At 36.3% G+C, this 20,989-nt stretch overlaps 1 protein-coding gene across 1 annotated transcript in view; it reads left to right on the forward strand.

Moving 5' to 3' along the window:
- Cped1 (cadherin like and PC-esterase domain containing 1) overlaps positions 1-20,989 on the forward strand; it is a 248,540-nt gene that overhangs the window by 191,876 nt on the left and 35,675 nt on the right. Inside the window, exon 17 of the mRNA XM_077110288.1 lies at positions 14,362-14,479. Coding sequence (XP_076966403.1) covers positions 14,362-14,479 — 118 coding nt within the window. The remainder of the gene's footprint in view (positions 1-14,361; positions 14,480-20,989) is intronic.

Raw genomic sequence — 20,989 nt, forward strand, 5'->3', positions numbered from 1 at the left:
GAGCAAGGCCATAAGACAGCAGGTGTGCCTTGCCTCTTCTTTAGCTGGTAGACTATCCTCCCTCAGTTCCTGCAAATTTTAAGGGCAAATGCCTATTGATCACACTATGGGATACCCATGAATGCCAGTAAAACATAACCACACAGAGCCATTTCCCTGCCATATGACATTTCAACAGAACTGTGTTTGAAAGCCTCCCACAGGATAAAACACTCTTCTTCAGGGTATGTGTTTTTGCCTTCAAGAAAATTCTCAATCATAAAAAGCAAACTGTGCTGGACTAATCTTTTAATTTTTAAAAATTAATTTTAGAGCTACAGTAAGTCTCCAAATACCCTTCCCCCAGTCTCCCCTAGTGTTAACATCTTCTAAGATTACCGTACAATTATCAATAGTAAGAAATTAATATTGATACAATATATTTTGTTAACCAAAGACCTTATTTGAATTTCACTGGTTTTTCCCAAAGTATTCTTCTTCTGTTCCAGGACCAAATCAAAGTTTCCCTGTTGCTTTCAGTTTTCACATCTCTTAGTTTTCTCCCTTCTGTGCTGTTCTGCATCCTTGCCTTGTCTTTCATGTCCTGGACATTTTGAAGAGGGAAAGACAGTTATTTTGTAGACTGTGTCTCTGTTTGGAATCATGTGACTTATTCTGCCGATTAAATGAAGTGACGCAGTTGTGGAAAGAATGCTGCAGAATTGGTTGTACTTCACTTGCTCGCTTGTCTGCTAGATTTCCCCACTGTAAAGTTCCATTTTTTTTCTATGTAATCAACAAGTACTTTAGAAGAGTGACCACTTTCTTAAGAGTCTCATTAACATATATAAAAATATAGGACTATGCATAGAAAAGACTGCCCTGTCATAAACGAATGTTTCATAGGTGTCTAATTTTTTCATTGTTAGAGTGTATCTAAACTTAGGGTGAATGTTAACTTTTGATCATAACAGTTGGATAGTCATACAGTGAATTTGAAAAGATCTGCATTTCCTGATAGAAAGAATTTGATTACTTCTAGCATGCTTTGAGCTTAACTGAATGTACATCATGCTGATCAAAGCAATCTGTGAAAATTATCTCGTGCAAAACAATCACGACTAAAGACTCAATATATGGTAGAATTTATAGCTTTAAGACGTGTAATAAGATCATTCGTTTTCAGTATAACTGTATCACTTGGTTGCACATATTTAACAAGAAAAAAATGAAAGAATGCAGGCTTGAGGTCCTGGGCTGTGGGATTAGCGTGTGGACTGTTGCTCCTGGCCCTCTATATCTAATTCTCAACCATGTTCAGATGCCATACATCTATGGGTATGTCAAGCAAGTTCAGCTAGTAAAAGTATATTGCAAATAAGGCTAATGTCCCAGCTCTGTCCTCTTGGATGTGTTCCATGCATCAGTTACACTTGATGCTCCTGTCCATCCAGAAATGTAATAAACATGTAATAAACACCTTCTGTTATGTCAGGCCATATGCTAAATCATTAGAGTTAGGTGGATTAGATAAGAGATTATGAAGAGTTTGGCAAGCGTTTGTTACTGACACTTGAAAAAGTCAGTCTATGAGCAATATAATTTTATTCTCATAAAGTTTAAGAGCCAGCATATTTAAATATAAATAAAATTAAACTCCAAGGTCAGGGAAATCACATGCTTCAATCTCAGAGTAGCAGCCAAGATTCATAGATCACAGAATAGCTGTGATTTAGGATTACATGTTTTCAACAGAGCTAAACTTATACTGTTGATCTAGCAAGTGGCAAGATCAGTCTTTTTTAAAACAAATAATGAATGGTGAGTTACTTGTCTTCACATTTTTTTTTGATATGGTATTTAGTTTAAAGTAAGTTCCAATCCTTTGACCTAAAGTATTAGTTTGGGAAAATGTTACCTGATACCAATGCTTCTAGTGAAATTGAACACAGAATTAAAATTCTAAGGTTATTGTGAAATTCAAAATGATTTTAATTTACTCAGAGGCACCAATAAATTTTTCCAAAGGAGAATCCTTACACACACACACACACACACACACACACAAACACACTAAGCTTTTACCTGTGCAAGTATTAAGTGGAAGTCTGACTCCAAAATCACAGCAGTGGCAATATTGGTGGTACTAACAGAAATAACAATATAATAATATAATAACATGTGCCATGTTCACCTCATGCTCAATGTGGAGAATAATCTCAAAAGTCCCATTTAGATAAGGGTAGAGGGCAAAGGCAGTGATCAGCTACTCTCAGCAATTATGGAACTCAGTGGCAGGACTCACAGACTCCTGGCCTTTATATGGAGCAAGCTCTTTGCTTAGCTTAACTTTAATGTTCTTTGGAGAGTTTGCTTTGAACACTGCTTTTTCTGGAAAGATTTTTCTTATTTAATATCCAGAGTAGTTGTTTGAGACTGTCCTCTAATTGGGGCTTCACAGTTTTTGTATCTTCCTTCTTACCAAGGCCAGGATATGACCCAGGTTTATTTTAGGGATAAGTAGTCAAAGGCTTTTGCAAGCCAGGTTTGTGGTCTCAGTAAAAATATAACTCCCTAAAAATTCTAGGGGTCTTCTGTTCTCTCTGTTTCTAGTAAGTTCCATGTAATTATGCTAATATATGTAAACTAGTTATGCCTTTATCTAAGCTAAGATATACATATTTCTATATGTATATCTTTAAAAAATATTTCCCAGTATCTTTTATTACCATTTTCCAAAGGTATCTGTTGGGCTCTTAATCACATTAAGCATTGAATGGACTCTAGCATATACTGCAGTCCACTAATTAGTTTATTTTGGTATTGCATTTTGAGGTATTCATTAATGTTGCAGAGGGCTTGATGTGCAACAGTCTTGCAATGGCTGGCTGGTGTCTTTTAACAGTTAGCACCGTGGTTCCCAAGTGCTCTTCTTATTGTGCTGCCTTCACTCTTTATTAGGAGTCCCAGGGGCTCACAAAACCTGACAGCATGTATAGCAGAAGTCGACGCACCTCTGATTTGAGGCAAAATTATACTTGTTTTTAAATGTTCAAGTTCTTTTTAAAAATCCCACATTTCTAACCATTGTTATATACATACACATGTGTGTTTGTGAGTAGGTGTGTGTAGGCATAGGTATGTATGTGTATGTAAAAGTTATCAAGATGAAGGCAGACAGGAATATCCACATGGTACCCAAAGCCACTGTAACTGCCTATCTTATTAAATATTCAACTTTATTTAAAACAGAGGATTCCCCATCAAAGCCATCTAATTACAGATATGACTTTGTTTCCTTTATTAATGGGCCATTTGTATGTGGAAATGTCTGAAAAATAACAGCAACTATTTTCAGTATGAGTGATTGATACCTCCTGGGCAGGCCTGCTTGGCTTATTACTTGATATCTGGCAAATATTTGTTTTTATGTTTGGAATCACCATTAGTGATTAAGTACATATTAGCTAAATTGTCTTTAGAAATATCTCTATAGCCTATTACCCATTTCCAATCCCTGCTATTTTTATTTCAGTCTACAAATAATAGATTTGTTCCTTTTGAACATGAAATAATTTTGTTGTTGTTGTGTTCTTGTTATTGTTTTGTCATCTCTCAAACTGATGCAGATTCTTCAGAGCCTGTCATAGTACATTCAGTCCCCATTCCCCACTTTGTCCACAAGTCAAAAAGAACTGAGGGTTTTCAGATATTTAAATATATAAATTAATTCTTTTTTCTCATTTGCATTCACATCTAACCTTCTAGATTTCATCTGGAAATAAAACTAAAAACACCGAAACACCGTAATAATAATAAAGACTGTTTTTGATGGGGTTTCTAGCCTGCAGGAAATGAGAAACATCAGCCATCTCACAGGCCTCATCTGCATAGATTATTTTAGTCAAATTCTACAAAACCTGGAGATTGATAAATATATATATATATTTTTTATTTTTATTTTTTTTCTAAATTAACACTAGAGAATGCCTTTCAGCATTCAGGACCACACTGGACCCATCAAGCCTAATCTCAAGATGATTTAGATTGAAAACAAAAACAAAAAAGAAGAAAGAAAATTTCATATTTATTAGTTCAGAGATTTGGAATGTATGAGAAGCAGAAAGAAGTATTCCAAATATTGATGCCATATTAATGTATTTAATTGAAAATTATGAATTCATCTGCTTGTAATTTGTTTCAATTTCCCTTCTCCCTGAGTTCTTTTTTGACTAATTTAAAATTTTTTCATGATATAATGTATAGCCAATTTTCAGCTGGTATTCATGTAAGGAAGCACACAATTATCACATTATATAATGGGTCATTACTATGTAGATGCTAATGTGTTATGAGAAATGAGCATCAAGCATAGACAACAAGCGAAGCTGCACCCTACTACCTGACCTCAAGTTCAATTGCTTTTTAAAAATAATAAAATATTAAAACTTATTAGTAATCTCTCACTAAAACCAGATAATGTCAAGCATTGATGCTTATCAATTTTTAAAGCAGTGTTTTTAGGGATCTCCTCTTCATAAAATAGAATGATAGGTAGCTACACATTTTTTAATAAATCTAAAATAAGCTAATGATATAGATAATCTTACTCAGCAAAAAATATTTTATTGGAGAAAATTGTAAATAAAAGTCAAAACATCTCCCACTCCCCAGAAAAGATGTTTAATTTTATTTTGTATATTAAAAGGAAAGTAAAATTTTTTCATAAGTTTTATAAAAGGTGATAGAGCTTATGCTCATCGGATAAGAATTTTTAGAAAATTGAAGAAACGGTATTTGTTGCCAAAGTCCTGAACTTAGTGTTATTAGAATGAGTTCACTGTGAAAATCATGAAATCATGATTCCAAGTTAATTTGATCAACTTTTGCCTGCTTCTATCTTGGTCTCTAATACTGTTCACTACCGAGTCCAGTGGCTGTTTTCACTTAGCTCAGAATGTTCCAAATGCTTGTCCTCCTGCCTGGAGCATACACTTGCCTTCCTCTCTCTTGTTCCTGCTGGTAGAGGACAAGGCTTGCAAACATGGCAGTGCTAAATGACATGCAGGCAGATAGCCCCAGAAGAAATTAAAACCTCTGACATCTCAATTCAGAGAATTCTGGCCTCTAGCACTGTGAAACAATAAATTTCTCTTGTTTACGCCATCTAGTTTGTGGAACTTTTTACAGTGGCTTTAAGACTCCAAAACATCCTCACAGAAACTATCAGTTCTGTTCTGATATTCTCTCTTTTTTATTTTCCCATCTTTATATTTCTTTCTTAAATTTATAATTTTAATTTTTTGTTTATTTTGGTACCAGGGATTGAACCCAGGGGTGCTTAACCACTGAGTCACATCCCCAGCCCTCTTTTTAATAAAGACAGGATCTCACTAAGATGCGTAGGCTTTCTTAAATTGCTGAGGCTGGCTTTGAACTCTCAAACTGCCTCAGCCTCCCAAGCTGCTGGGTTACAGGCATGTGTCACCACACCTAATTTATAATTCTTAATCTAAGTGACCCACTCTTCAGTTTCTTGTGTATCCATACAGAATTTATGTGTGGGTAGTCAAGTGTATTTAATATCTAGAACTTCACTTATGATCATGGTATGTTGAACACTTTTTCATATATTTGTGGTGGGACTGCAAATTGGTGCAATTTCTATGGAAAGCAGTATGGAGATTCCTCAGAAAATTGGGAATGGAACCACCATTTGACCCAGCTATCCCACTCCTTGGTTTATACCCAAAGGACTTAAAATCAGCATACTATAGTGACACAGCCACATCAATGGTTATAACAACTCAATTCACAATAGCTAGACTATGGAACCAACCTAGGTGTCCCTCAGTAGATGAATGGACAAAGAAAATGTGATATATATCCTCAGTGAAATATTACTCAGCTTTAAAGAATAGTAAAATTATGGCATTTGCCAGTAAATGGTTGGAGTTGGAGAATATCATGCTAAGCAAAATAAGTCAATCCCACAAAATCAAAGGCCAAACATTTTCTCTAATACATGGATGCTAATTCACAATAAGGGGTGGGGGGCACTAGGGAAGAATAGCATTACCTTAGATTAGGTAGAGGGAAATGATGGGAGAGAAGAGGAGGGAATGTGGGGATAGGAAAGATAGAATGAAACAGACATTTTTACTGTATGTATAAATGTGACTGCATGACCAAAATGATTCTGTAACATGTACACTCAGAGAAATGAGAAATTATATCCCATCTATGTATATCAAAATGCATCAATGCATTCTACTGTCATGTATAACTAATTAAAACAAATAAAAAAATTTTTAAAAAGATCATGGTATGCATCATACTTCGCAATTCTTTGTTTCTTCTAATATCTTACATATTTATCTCTTCACTTTGCATTCTTCTTTTCTAAGTATTTAAAAATATTCCATTATGTAGATGTAATATAAGTTGTTTATTGAGTTCCCTATTGATGGATACTTGAGTAGTGTCAAGTTCTCTGTTAGTATAAGAAGTGCTGTGGTATAATTTCTTTTACATGTACCTTTCTTAAATATATCTGTAAGTTAAAGTTTTAACAGTATAATTACTTGTTTAAAGGTATATGCTATTATGTTCAGAGATATTTTCAATTTTTATCCATAAAGGATATAAAACTCTTCATATAGCTTTACATGCATTTAAAAAAATACTTTCAGTTTTAGTATTGTAGTATATAAAGGACAATTGCACATAAATTATGCTGTAATTATTTCTTGCTAATGTATACGTCAGCTAATTGTAAATGTTCCTTGGACTTCAGATTCTGTGAATCACATGATAGCTACTCAGTTTATGGATAACTGTCTATAATATTAGGAAAGCAGTTGTTAAATTTACAGACAACATGAAGACAAATAATAATTCATTCCTTTGGAATAAGATGGAAGTTTGTATAAGAAGCCAATTTGGAAATTTCTCAAAAAAGTAAAACCACAGACATAAAATTCTAGAGCTAAATAGATCATATAGGAATTATCTAAACATTTTTTATTTTGTACAGACTCAACAATGTTAGAGCCAGAATTGTAGTTGAGGCCATTCCAGTGCCCTAAATATATACACTCTAATGGATCCTGGGCTGGCTGACTAGGTCATGTTTATTCTTATATTCTTATCCTTCTTTCTCTGCTCTGATGGTCTTCTCACTGACCACCCCCCTGGCCCCCCCAAAAAGTGGGCTCCCATCCCTTTCCATTGATCCCATATATGGACAATATATTCATATGCTAACTATACATTAGCAACCACATTTCAAATGCTTATCACATGCCCAGGATTGTGAGAAATTCTAGAAAGAGAAGAATGATTTAAAACTTTCTGATCTGGGCTAACATCATGGATTGATTTATACCGAGCCAGCATCAGTATGGCTGAATTCGAAAAAGCACAATTAGGCAATGCAAGTTGACATTAAGGAAACAGCTCTCAGCTGGCACTGCGTAAAGGTGTAGTTAAGATAAAGTTCTGAACCTTTCCCAGAATGCTTGAGATCAGATGATAAAAGCAATGATTTGTCCTGCCTTTCAGAATAGTATGTTTCAGAAAGTCAGCAATGTATTAAGATGAGTTGGCAGAGTTGTGCAATGAGACCAACTTACATTTAAATCCTGCCTTTTAATAACTTAGCATTTCTGTTTCCTTATCTGTAAAATGAAGGGCAGAGATATTATGATAAAAAATAATAATATTTGTAAATCACTTAATATTTTACATGGCATAGAGTAAATGCAAAAAAATAGCTATTTCATTTATCATTATATCATGATGTTCCAGTTTTATATTCATTCTATTATTTGCATAGTATTTTTACAATATATTTATAGGAAAATAGGTTCTTAATTCATATTTGGCAAATTAATGATTATTTGTTAATGTGTTTTCTTCTATTCTTTAGTATGGTATATTTATGAAAATATAAAATGAGCCGGGTATGGTGGCACATGCCTGTAATCCTAGCAGCTCAGGAGGCTGAAGAGGGAGGATCATGAGTTCAAAACCAGCCTTGACAATTTAGCAAGGCCCTTAGCAACTCAGCCAGACCCTGTCTCTAAGTAAAATATGAAAAAGGGCTGGGAATGTGGCTCAGTGGTTAAGCACCCCTGGGTTTAATCCCTGGTACCAAATACGAAGAAAAAATGAATAGTTGTGTGAGAAATCAAAGCATCTCTCCCAAATATACAAATGACCATATTTAAATGACTCCTAAAATTATGTTGTATTTATGAAGAATTTTGTATATTATGCATCTTCAATGTGAGTCACATAGAGCTCAGGATATGTGTTATTGCCACTTAGCAAATGCTTAAGAAATCAATCTTGCCAAAATGAGAAAATTATGAGGCTTATAGATTGATTTTCATGGGAAAAATTAAATGTAATTAAAGTTTTTATCATGGAAAATTACTACAAATCTCAAAACCAATCAATGAAATATTTTTCCAGTGGTAGAAGCAATATTCCTGAGCACAATATTTATGCATCTTTTACTAAGTTCATTGTTCAGTGAAATTTGTTTTATTCTAGAAATACTGGGTCACCTTTTGGTATATGTCCAAAAAGAAAAGAAAAGAAAAAAGAAATGCGAGCGTCTTAAAATAGACCTCAAGTCTGAAATAGTTTCAATACTTGCAGCTTGTCTCCTTCAGAGTCAGAGCTAATAATATAACCCTTTTCTGAAGAGCTACTTAAAGGATGCACAGACTCACACAAAGTACCATGATGCTTCTCTTCAAATGGAACCATTCATGTACTTAGGTGTTCATAAAATTTATTGCATATAATTATTTTCCCAGCTCTAGATTTTAAATGCTGAAACCATAGACTGCAATGTTAGGCTCTCTGTTCTCAAGGCACAAGAGCAAGTGACAAAGAAATAGGATGAAAGCAAACAGATAATAAAAAGTACGTGCATCCAACCCCTAGTGTATCAGGGTACATTTCCCAGAAGAAGAAGGCTACAGAGCTGGGTGTTTCAGGATGGTAGGAGTTAAACAGGTGATAGGTGGGACAGAGAGCTAAGGTTGGGGTATAGAGACATTCGGGAAAATTAGCACTGGACAAACTTGTAGTTAATCAGGTAGAACAGAGTCCGGGGTGAAGGTTAATAGGACAGGGTGGAGATGAACCAAAAAAACGAAGGCAGCAGCCACATTTTATTCTGAATGCAATGAAGTTTCAATTGATTTCAAGCAAAAGGGAGTTAAGATTTTCATTTTAGAGAAAAGGCTTCAGCAACAATGTAGAAAATGCATGTGTGGGAAGGCAATAGGAGTGGTGGCAGAAGAGATCCATCAAGAGGACAAGGCAATTCCCAGGGAAAATGGATACAAATACACAGATCAAACTGAAATCAAGAAAGTAAAAAATGAAATAAAGAGAAGAAAGCCTATACAAAGCTCTGGTGATTGGTTGGATACTAAGGGAAATGGAAAGAAGGGTGACTCCAATAACTGAGGTGTCTGGCTTGGAAATGGAAACTCTCCTGGTATTGAGATTATGGGATATGGGACAAATTTGGGAAAGATAATTTCTAAGGTCAATTTTGACTATTTTGTAAGAAACAGTGAAACCGGAGTTTGAGATGAAACTTGAGTCTCTGCTTCTACTAACAGGTGGGGTCTGTGTAAGCTTCAGGCGTCTGAAGCTGAATAAGTTCATTTTAGTGTTAGCAGCTAATCCCAGCAGGAGATGCCTGCCTGCATCAGCTTTGAGGGTCACAGTCCTCAAAGCCAGATTCCTCTCTCTACTACTAGCAGCGTATTGCAGCTATTAATGGCAGACCCTAGCAGCTCACTGCCATTTTTTTTTTCCTGGTTCTTGTCTCACAGATTCAAAGAATGAAATCCATGAACAAAAATGAATGGCAAGAGGGAAAGATATAGGATTTATTTAAATGAGAAGACAAGACATAGAACTCCCACAAGGCACAAGGGGACTTTATTATACCAGGTTCTCACTCTAAACATGCTAGTCTAAGGGCTTATATAGCTTCTGGGTAGGGGCATTGATAAAAATCCATGATAAATTAGGTATTGGAAAAGTGCTAAGACTGGAGGTTGGTCCTTTAGTCTGTAGTCTTTACTCAGTTCTCCTCTACCCTTTTATTCCCATCACCTAAGAACAAAGAAGGTGACTGGAATGTTTGGAATATTTCTACAGGTAATCTCATGGAGCATCCTTTACATTAAAAAAAAAAAAAAAAAAGCAAGCACTAATTGGGACCCATTAACTATCCTATCTTATTCTTTCCTGATGAAAATTTTGCAACAAATGCAACAGAAAGTCAGAAAAGGAGATTCATTGAAGAGAGAAATATCCATGATGCTTCCAAAGGAAGCAATATATGGTCAGCAAGACTCTGGCCCATCCTAGCAGATGGTACCACTGGCAGAGGAAAGCTAAAGGAGCAGGAGGCTTCTCAACAGCAAAGCTGACCAAGAGTAACTTAAACAAATGAGAGGTATTTACTTCTTATACAACAAGAGGCCCTATGATCACAGCCGATCAAGGATGTCAGAACTGAACTCTTCATAATTCTCTTGGTCTTCCCTTTGTAACATAAGATAGTTGCTTCAGTTTTCAGATCTCTGTTCTAGGAAGCAGGAAGGAAGGAAATAGAGAAAATTTTGAGAGAAACAGCATCTGCATCAGAACAGCAAGGGCTTTCCCTGCAATTCTCAGCAAATTTCCATTTGTAGCTCATGGGCCAGAATTATGTCAGAGGCCACTCTTGACTACAGGAGAAACAGAAGAGGCCTGGCATTAGCATTTTCTTTAAAAGAGGAAAGCAAGGAAAATAGAGATCAGAATGAATTTGGACCCAAACTGTGTTACCTGTTCTAGTTACATTAAAATTGAGGTACTCATGAGACATGAATCGAGATGTTCAGGATGCTGTGACTATGTCTCTGGGACTCATGAGAATGACATGGGTGTAGATTAAGAGTGATTCTGCCATGGGAGTGAGTTATCTGTCTCGGAGTGCAACTGAGGAGAGTCAAAGGTACAACTCTGGAGAAGGCCAGACTTGAAGGGCTGGGCAGCAGCAGAGAAATCCTCAAACAAGCTGTGTTTGGTAATCAGGTGTGTTGAAATTGAGCAAATTCCTGCCTCATGGGCTGTATATTCTTTATGGATTAATAGACAAGATTGTCCAATGAGACCAATGGTGTGATGCTGAAGTGAGGAGGGTAAGAGGATTGGTGAAGATTTGAAGTCATCCTAGAAAGAGAGGATTCTAACTAGAATAATAGAGACATAACTAGAAATAATGGAGAAAAGATTAGGCAGTACTGAAAGACCAGCAAGAAACTTTTATGGCATTTGTCTTAAAATGTGTGACTTTTTCCGTTGTCACTGAATGGCATGTGGAAACTTGAATGGAGATAGATTGCACAGTTACAGGATCTGAAACTGTTGAATGCACCTTCAATGAAATAAAAATGGAAGAACAAGAAATGGATAGTATGGACATAAATTCAGGATTAGAATCATGGGAATGGAAGTCTTATGACTAAAGAAGAGGGAGAAATAAAGTTAGAAGAAAAGTATGTTAAGCTAGGTGCAGTGGTACACACCTATAATCCTAGACGCTCAGGAGACTGAATGAGGAAGATCACAAGTTCCAGATCAGCCTGGACAAGTCAGCAAGACCCTGTATTGGAAAAACAGGCTGGGGATGTGGCTCAGTGCCAGATAGCTTGCCTAGCATGCATGAGGCCCTGGGTTCAATTTTTAGCACTATAAAGACACAAAAGTATGTTTTATTTGGGAAAAAATGCATTCAAATTTAAGATGGAAAGTGGAGCTTCTATGGCTTGAATAAAAAGGTCTGGAGTTTGTTCAAATATATGGTTGAATGAAATAAAATGGGTTCATATGAACTGAATGGCAAATTGCAAAATGGAGAGATTGATAAACCAAGGTGTTACACTGGTAAATATGGACACAAAATAAAAATGTTGGTAGAAGATAGCCACAGGGAGGATCCAGGGAAAATGAACCAGAGCAAAAAGGCAATAAGATGGTTTGGAAGCAGCAGCTGGGTCACAGGAGAAGGTAAACCTCTTGACTGTGCTGGGATTACTGAGGGACTCATCAGGCAGCCTTTCCTGGAGATGGCTATCCCACGGCAAGTTGTCCTTTTCCCAGGGAAATTGGAGGGAATTGTAGGAAGCCTTTGAGGGTTGTGGAAGGGCTTGCTTGCCATGGGTAGGAGAGGCAGAGGACCAGTGAAAACATGAGAAGATACAGCTAAGGGGAGGAATGTGTCCCGTGTAGGATTAGAGGGGAGGAAATGGGCACCAGCATGGCAGTTTGGTTCTGGCATGAGGGTACCTAGGGTATAAGATGGGATGGAATCTGCTAGTTTCCAGGTTTTATAAGACCTTATTCTGAATGGATGTCAGGGGATCCAAGATGCCAGCAGATGCCTTTGCTCAAGACTCCAACATAACATTTGGGGAAATATATCATGGAGTCCCAAAGAAAGCTGAGCCCAGGTGTGTTGATAATGCAGCGAACTCCCCAGCAACATCATCTCTTGTGGGGAAAGTAACAGCCATCTCTGGAAGAAGGCCTGTCTTTCAGGAGGGGGCAGGCAGGCCAGCACATTTTGAGACACTATTACCGACTCATGAGACATGACAGTAGTTGAGGGGAAGATGAAAATGGGTCCCTATGGAATGATCTGAGTGCTGCAGGAGGTGAAAGGATATTTTAAAAGTTAGGTGGGTGCATTAAACTATTTAGAGAGAAGAGGTTTTTTTTTTTTTTTTTCATCTTAAAAAAGTGATCCCATGGGGTCAATAAAGGGAGGTAAAGTTTAAAGATATTTATCCACCAGTTTAAATGATCCAACTTGGTATTGCTCTAAAAGTACAGTAATATCACAAAGAGAGAGAGAGAGAGAGAGAGAGAGAGAGAGAGAGAGAGAGAGAGAGAGAGAGAGATACTACTTATTCCTTTCTGGGCAAGCTCCTTGGTAAGGAATGAAATGGACATCCAGAGAAACTTATAACAAGAAAGAATGGTCATATATTCATGGGTCCAACAAAGGCACAGCTAGGGTCATGGTAGTGCCTGTTGATAATGCCATTACTGCAGTGGTCCATGAATTTCTTAAATCACATACTAAACATATGTACTCTGCACAGTGTGGAACAAGAAAATCCCTTCTCATTATCTTATTGAACTCTAGTGAGAACTGTGACAAGCTGCTTAGGAGTTGGGATTCCCTTTGTGAGGGCTCCAGCAAAACTCCAAGTGTGGATATTTCTGGGATTAAGGGCATTTTAAACAATTCTCCTAAATACTGCTTGTTTGGGGTTTTTTGTATATATATAAATGCTGCGGCTCAACAAAAAGAGCTGTCCTTCATTTTGTGAATATACCTCACCAAATTTGTAATCATTCAATGAAGAAGGAAATGAGAACTGCTAATGAGCTTTTCCTTTCCAGATTGTTTTTTAAAATTCTACAAATGGGATTAATCACTTTTAGGATTAAAAAATATTCAAAAATTTTGTACAGTCTGAAAAGAATGTTTTATGAACTCTTACAGGGAGAGAGAAGTTTGGCTGCATCTTACATTTCTATAGTGGCTTGACCAAGTAGGAGTTAGTTATTTGTAACATAGGAAAAAAAGATAGAGGTAGGCAGCCCAAAGTTGTCCCTAAATCTCCACTGTATCATTGTGCTTGTTCTGCTCATGGATTCCTCATGGTCCCAAGATAGCTGCTCATCCTCCATGCTCGTGTTTGCATACCAAGGAAAAGAAACGGAGCAACAAAGAAAAAGTGTCATCAGGGAAATAAGCTTTTCCAGAAACCCAGAGATGATGTTCATTTTTTTTTGGGGGGGGGGGAGGTAGGCTAGAACTGTGTTCCCATAACCACCTTTAACACTGAGAAATAGAACTTTTAAATGTTGGGCTCATAGTTTCCTCCAGCAACAAAGGGTCTTTCCATTACAAGAAAGAAAGGTAGAAGAGTGGAGAGTGTGCAGCCATAATGCAGTCTGACACAGTTCTTAACATCTTTGATACCATTCTTTCCCTTCTCCACCCTTCGTCATTTTGTAGTGAGCAATGAGATCAAGTGACTTAATTGCATAACCAGTTCATGGCATGGCTGAATCTAAAATTCACAGATGCTACTCTGAGCACAGTAGTTCTCTTTTCCAGTATACACCACTGTTCTCTTGTTCCATAAAATGTACAAAGTATATCCAGATATATTGATATCGCCTTTTTTTCTAACTTCCCCAACTGTATCCACTTAGATTTTTTAGATTTACTATGAGTCTGGTAAATTACTATGACAACTAATCTCTATTATTTTAATGCAGGATTGTGGCCTGTTAATTCACCCAGAGGAGAACTGTGGGTTACAACCTATTTCTCTTGAGTACATTGAAGCCATTTCACACCCTGAACTGAAGATGTGTCCATCTGGGGACATAAAAGGTGACTATCACTTTGTATATAATTTCTTCTTTAAAAATTTAATGTAGATAAGTATAAGCTTATTTAAACTATCATTGTAAGATAATAGAGGGCATAACTTTTTTCATTAGTATGAACTACAATACACATAATAAATATGAATGCATGATTTTAATATTCAATATACTTTGATTAATCAAATTCTTTTCTCATATCTTTCCCACTTTGAAGTACCTTCTGCTTATCTGCAAATCTCAATTCAAGAATTACTTCTGCCAGGGAGCCCTCCTTAATCCTCAAACCCATTTTCTTCTTTATTTCACAGTCCTGTACTTTTCTTTCATTGTAATTATCACAGTTGTTTAAAGAATTAGCTATGTAGCTAGTTGTTAGATGTCAGTTTTCCCAAGATATTAGCTTCAGGAAGGCAACGTGTCTGACTTGTTGACATCATATCAATTTACTTGGTGCCACAATTTGTACAAAGTAGGCAGAAAATAAACATCAGTGATGAATCAAGGAACTACAAAGGCTTTAGATTCAGTTAAAAAGAATTTCTTTTAATTTTAAAGAATTCTTGAGAAGGATCATTACTGCTCTCCCGCATACATTGAGCATTAATACAAAGTAGGAAAATTAAAACCTTGAATCCAAATTACAGGCTCATATCCTGCCTAAGCCTTGAGCAGACCTGGAATGAGACACATCTTTGGTGCCACTCTCTCCATTACCTGTTTTTCCTTCCCTAGCAATGGTCTCTCAGTGCAGAGAGTGGCATCAAGCAAAAGCTGGGACTAAAATTGCATCCAAAGTGATTATGGGAGCAGGGAGCAGCTTCTCTAAGCTTCCTGGTTACCATTCTGTCCTCCTGACCCCTGGTCTCCCTTCATCTAGCAAGTCTGAGAAAACGTTCAGGAGCTTGCCATGAACTTCACACCACTGCTTGAATAGAAAATGTGTTTCCCAAATGGGCAGGGCAAATTGCAATTTGGCATGCATGGTTAGCCAACGTGGGCAGGTCCCCATTCTTAGACATGTGTTCTAAATAATAAATTCCAGTCAGTGTATGAGAAGGGATTTACCCATTATGGTGTGTCAGGTGGTATGATTTGTGATTCTCTGCTAAAGGAAACCCGTACTCTTAATGTACAAAGGAGATACCGATATGTCTGGTTAACTATTTTTTAAATCAGTTGACAATTTATGACAATCATAAAACAACTTAATTCTATTCCTCTGACTGCACCAAGTCAAAAGTTCTTCCACAATAAGTTCAAGATACATTACTGGGATTCCTCAAGAAAAGCAGCTTGTTCTGCACATTAAACGTGCCGTCCCTTATGTCAGGTTTGGTTGTGTGCTGTCTCTGTGTTAGGACCTTCCAGGAGAGGCTGTCAATTGGGTCCTCTGAAAAGATCTCCTAATTGACTGCCAAATCAAGCTCATGCTCTTTTGCCTAAAAATTCAAGTCCTCCTTATACCAGTTCCTCTTCTCTCTCTCTCTCATCTCCATCCTCCTTGCCTCAAATATTCCAACAACTCTGCTCCAGGCAGGACTCCAGGCTCACATCCACACTGTTCCCATACACTACAAGTCCTCTTCCTGCCATTGCCTAACTTCTCCTGATGCTTATCTCCCTCTCCAAGAAGCCTTTCTTCTCTACCAGATTGCTAGTTTGGTGTCGCCTCTGTGTTCCACAGCACTCCTGGGCACAGATTTACGATAGCACTTAGAAGTGGGTACTTACAAGTTCCTCTCTAGGGTCTATGATCAGGGATCTCCAAAACGGAATGATGCAAACCAGGAAAGGGAGGGATCAGCAAGAGGCACTCCCAGTGGTGAAGTCAGTACAGATACAAGTAGATGTGTGCTTTTTTTTTTCTAGCCTTTTTTATTTTTATGTTTTATAACGGACATAATATATAAGCGTCAACATATCTATACATGTGTTACAGTGTACGTATAATAGACGTCAAGGGTGCGTGAGCAGTAATGCTTTTACTGATGGTTTCCCTAGATTACTTGTTTTCCCAGGGCACACGTTGTTCCTGTTCATCCTTCAATGTTTAATATATGTCTGAAAAATGGTTGCTGAACTAAAACTAAGATCCAAACCATCCTCCCTTCCACAGAAGATTGTGAGCAGCCAGGACACAATGATAAGGATAAACTTCTCCCCACTGGAGCTCCTAAGGGCTAAAAACTCAAAATTAACAAGTGAGACCAGAATGGTAACTTCCAAGAATGTATTTTTTTTTTTTTTGATGCCAGAGATAATTTCCTTCCTTAATAGTGGCATTCCCTCCTAATGAAAGAAGTCACAGCAAGTGACACTGAAAGGAAGCTTATTCAGGTGCTCTAGATTTAGCTTGTGTAGCCAAACATAGCCAACAGTCATATTCAAAAATCTTAAAGAGCACATGACATTTAATCAGCAAAACTGGATCCATTTTTTTCCACTTTGCAATGTAATGATGTCAAATGTCTTTTTCATTAGCTTTAGCTAATGTACTTTTGAATAACTATATTTTAATTCTTAAATTTATGTCAATCATTTAGGAAATAATTTAACTAAGAAATAATCTTATGGATTGCTTAAGAAAGAAGCAATTCTTCTAATTTGGAGAAAGAAGAAATGTATACAGTAGTTAATAAGTGATATTTAACTTTAAGGAAAATAACTCAGATGGCATTTTATGATATGAAAACTATTAAAAGATTTCATGACACCTTATATTTAGCAAGTAAACATGACATAAATCTAATATTATTCATATTGAATATATGATATTTTTTCTTCATAATAAAAACCACTTTATTTTATAATATTAGAGAGCCAAGAATTAGTGATAGCATTTATATGACTTTACATCTCACCACAGTTCTGAATCACAGAGTTGTATCAACCACTCTGATTCACTTAAATAACTAAAATCTAGTTTGCATTAAACATAGATTTATAACTATAAATAAAATAACTTCTTCTAAAAGATAGTTTCATTCAGCAGAATGTTATCCCTTAAAACATATGTCATACTTTATTTCAGAAATCACAGCTTTGATTCATTCAGTGTTTAAATATATAACGTAGAATTTATGTCCCTTTTTCTGGCAATTTTAGTTAAGAGCTGGTGTCACTTAAAATGTCAAGAACCCCAATCCTGCAGATGTTATACAGATGGCTATTTCAAGCAGTATTAGTAACCCACAATAAATAAAAGGCATTGTTCACCCATACAAAAATGCAAAAGTTATGACTGTATAAATATATAGTAGTGTGAACCATTGAGGCCAAGTTTTCAGAGACCAATTCAAGTCTCCTTTTTATGTGCACGCAATGTTATGCCCACAAACTAATTACACCCATATTTGAGTCTTTGTGCATTCAATTGACCACTTGTTTCTTCATCCTTATCAGCAAGTGGCCAAGGAGGGCCTGTTTGTAAAAAATGAGCTGTCAGCAAGGTTGTGGGTGGAGAGTGCCTGGGTTAGAGGTGGGATGTGTGTTTGCTTAGATACTCGGCCATCTGATGAAAATATTCAGAGAAACATTTATGCTCCCAATGTCCTGTTGTCTATTATAAAGAAAATTGACAATCTTTGTTTAAACATAGTCTCTATCAACCCATGAACCCACTGAGTAAATTCAGTTTTTATAAAATAAAGGAAAAATCATCATAATGACCAGTTTGTGGGTTTTCCTATAAATGCTACCAAAGAGAATGTTGGGCCATATTTCATTTTCGACTGATGGTTTTATGCTGACCTTGCCTAACATGATAAAAGAGGAGCAAGTTGCAGACTCTTGGTAATGGTCCAGCCCTGTCAGGAACAGCATGACCCCACTTTATGTCCTTTAACTCTTTAGGGCCCGAGTTTGCCTCATTTATAAAACAAGAGGACGGGAAAATGAGCTGACGTGTCTTCTGCTCTAACCAAAATAATTCTGCACATTGCTGAATGCAAATCTCCATAATGAAAAGACTAAGCCTTTCTCCAAGGAGGTTTTCTGGGGGGAATTCATCAAGAAATATTAAACTTTAGGTTATGTCTAATCAAAGAGTATTAAAGGAGCTACAGATGTGAATGAGGTTGTTTACTGACTGTAAACCATGTATGTTGGAGCAAAATTGGAGCAAAAATTAGGAATCAAGATATATTCTGAATGAAAAGACAGAAGAATTATAAAAAGAGAATTGGCAAGAGAAATGGGCACATTTGAAGATAACCTGAATTTCTCCATTCAAAGCCAGTACACATCCCACATTTTCTGTCTTTTAATAATATTACTACTTTCTCCATATGGAAATTTTGGAAATATCTTTCATCTAACAGACCCTCTTCCTCCACATTCCCGCCAAAATATGCCATCTATGTGGAGGTCTGTCAGTTCTTTTGCCTCACATCTCTAAGGCCCATCTCTTCACTGTAAAGAGTACCCTAAAGTACTATGCCTTCCGTGTCTCCAAATCTTATCTACCCATAAAGTCCTGTTCATATTTTATGCTTCCAGAAAACTCTGACCTTCTTGACTCTCTTGATTCTAAACTGCTTTGGCTTGCTTGCAGTTGGGGTGTGGGAGTAAAATATATTCATTAACTGCTGGATGTCGGGCATCTTGTCAGATACTGTACTTATTTTCCTTACAAAGAAGCACGTTGAATCATGAAAAGACTAATTTAAACAGTGTATTGCAGCCTTGACTTTGCATTGGAATCAATGAAGAACAGTCCCATGTCTGGTGATTCGACATAATCAGTCTAGGGTACAACCCCAGTATGTGTATTTTAAAAAGCTTTCTGGGTAATAATGCTAATTTGCAATCAACATTGAGGTCTTCAGGACTTGTCAGAGGCAACAGAGACCAGATGTGTGTGTCTCCAAATTCTAGGCTCTTTCACTACCACACAGATATAACGGTCAATTTTACATTTCTTGTTATGATGGTATAATTATTTTACATGTATAAATTATATCCCTTGAACCCAAATATCAATTTTGAGAACTCAGAATTATAGTTAAGAACATGGGTCCTAGAATAGATAGTCCAGTTCAAATCCTGGTTCTTGGAGGTCAACAAGCTAAATTTTCTGAACATCAGTTAAGGTGGTGATAATAGGATAGGTTTGAAGTTTAAATTAGTTAATATATTAAAGCACTTCCTGGTATATGGAGATGCAATTAAAATTCTGTTTTTTAAATTACTATGGTATTTTAACAACAATGGCTCCTAACACCTCAACAGGATAGATCTTAAGGTATTAAATTAAAAAACGTTGGTTGAGTGATATGTATGTGGAGAAATAGAGTGTCACTCCCCAGTTCTGAAATTGTGTAGAAAGTACAGAGTGAGTAGACATTGAATGAATCAGATTTCTTCTGGAATTCTCATTACACTGAAAAAGCAAAGCAAAGCAAAAAAAAAAAAAAATGACAAGAGGAACGAATATGTCTGCATTGCTTTTGAATTTTAGTTCTGCAATTCTGCTCCAGTTGATTTTGTACCCCTAAAGCGATTCTGTTATACATTTTCTTCCCTTCCTTGAAATTCATAATTTCTCATCTCCTTTGCCTTGTATTTTCTTTTCTCTCTTCCAGTTTCTCTCTCTAAAATGCTCATACTTTTTTTTCCTTTCTGTGATGAATCAATACAAGCTATAAACTATAATCTCTTTTATGTTTTATTATTTGTAACTATTTCCATAAACACATACACAGCTCTGACATCCCTGAGGTCATGAATGTGAAATGTATTATATTCATGCCCTGAAAAGAAATTCTTCCCACTAAAATTCATATCACACTAGAGACTTTTACTAGCAGCACCACAAATCAGACCCAGAATGGATGAAGTTTTTAAATTGTTTTCTTTCTTAATTCAAAAAAGTAGGGGAACTCTGCAGGTAACTAAGCCCTTTAAGTATATTATTCCATTACATCCTCACACCAATCATATGAGAACCTGATATATCTCATCTAACAGATGAAGAAATGACATCTCTGAGATCATGAAACCTTCAGCCAGAAAGAGCCGAAAAGATTGACACCGAAAAACATTAATCGAATTGAGAAATAATAGCTTTTCTCTAATATAATGAAATATCAGAATACAGGAGCGGTTCTCTTGTACCTTAAATCTTTTGAGAGCAGGGAAAATATCTATTATTGGATTAGCAATTTAAAATATGTAATTTTAGTATTTATTTGAGACCTACTAACAATTTGAGGAGCTCTTAATCTACTTCATTCCTATTGATCAAAGGAGCAGTGATATATTGTTTAAAAATAAGTAATAATTGAGTAGTACCTGATCACTTATTTTTTTTTTTTTTGATGTAAGTATATGGTTTCATGGAACAGAGCTCATATTTAAATTCAACGTGAGCTTTGCTATTTCAGAACATTACTTCAGCTCTTCTATTTGGTTGGCAGAAGGCCATGCATTGCTCCACTGGATTTATATGATAAGAATAATCTTCTCACTATAATTTCTATAATTGTGTGCCATACACTGGATTCTCAAGTTACTT

Source organism: Callospermophilus lateralis, chromosome 1, assembly GCF_048772815.1.
Source record: "Callospermophilus lateralis isolate mCalLat2 chromosome 1, mCalLat2.hap1, whole genome shotgun sequence".
NCBI classification, from domain to species: Eukaryota; Metazoa; Chordata; class Mammalia; order Rodentia; family Sciuridae; genus Callospermophilus; species Callospermophilus lateralis.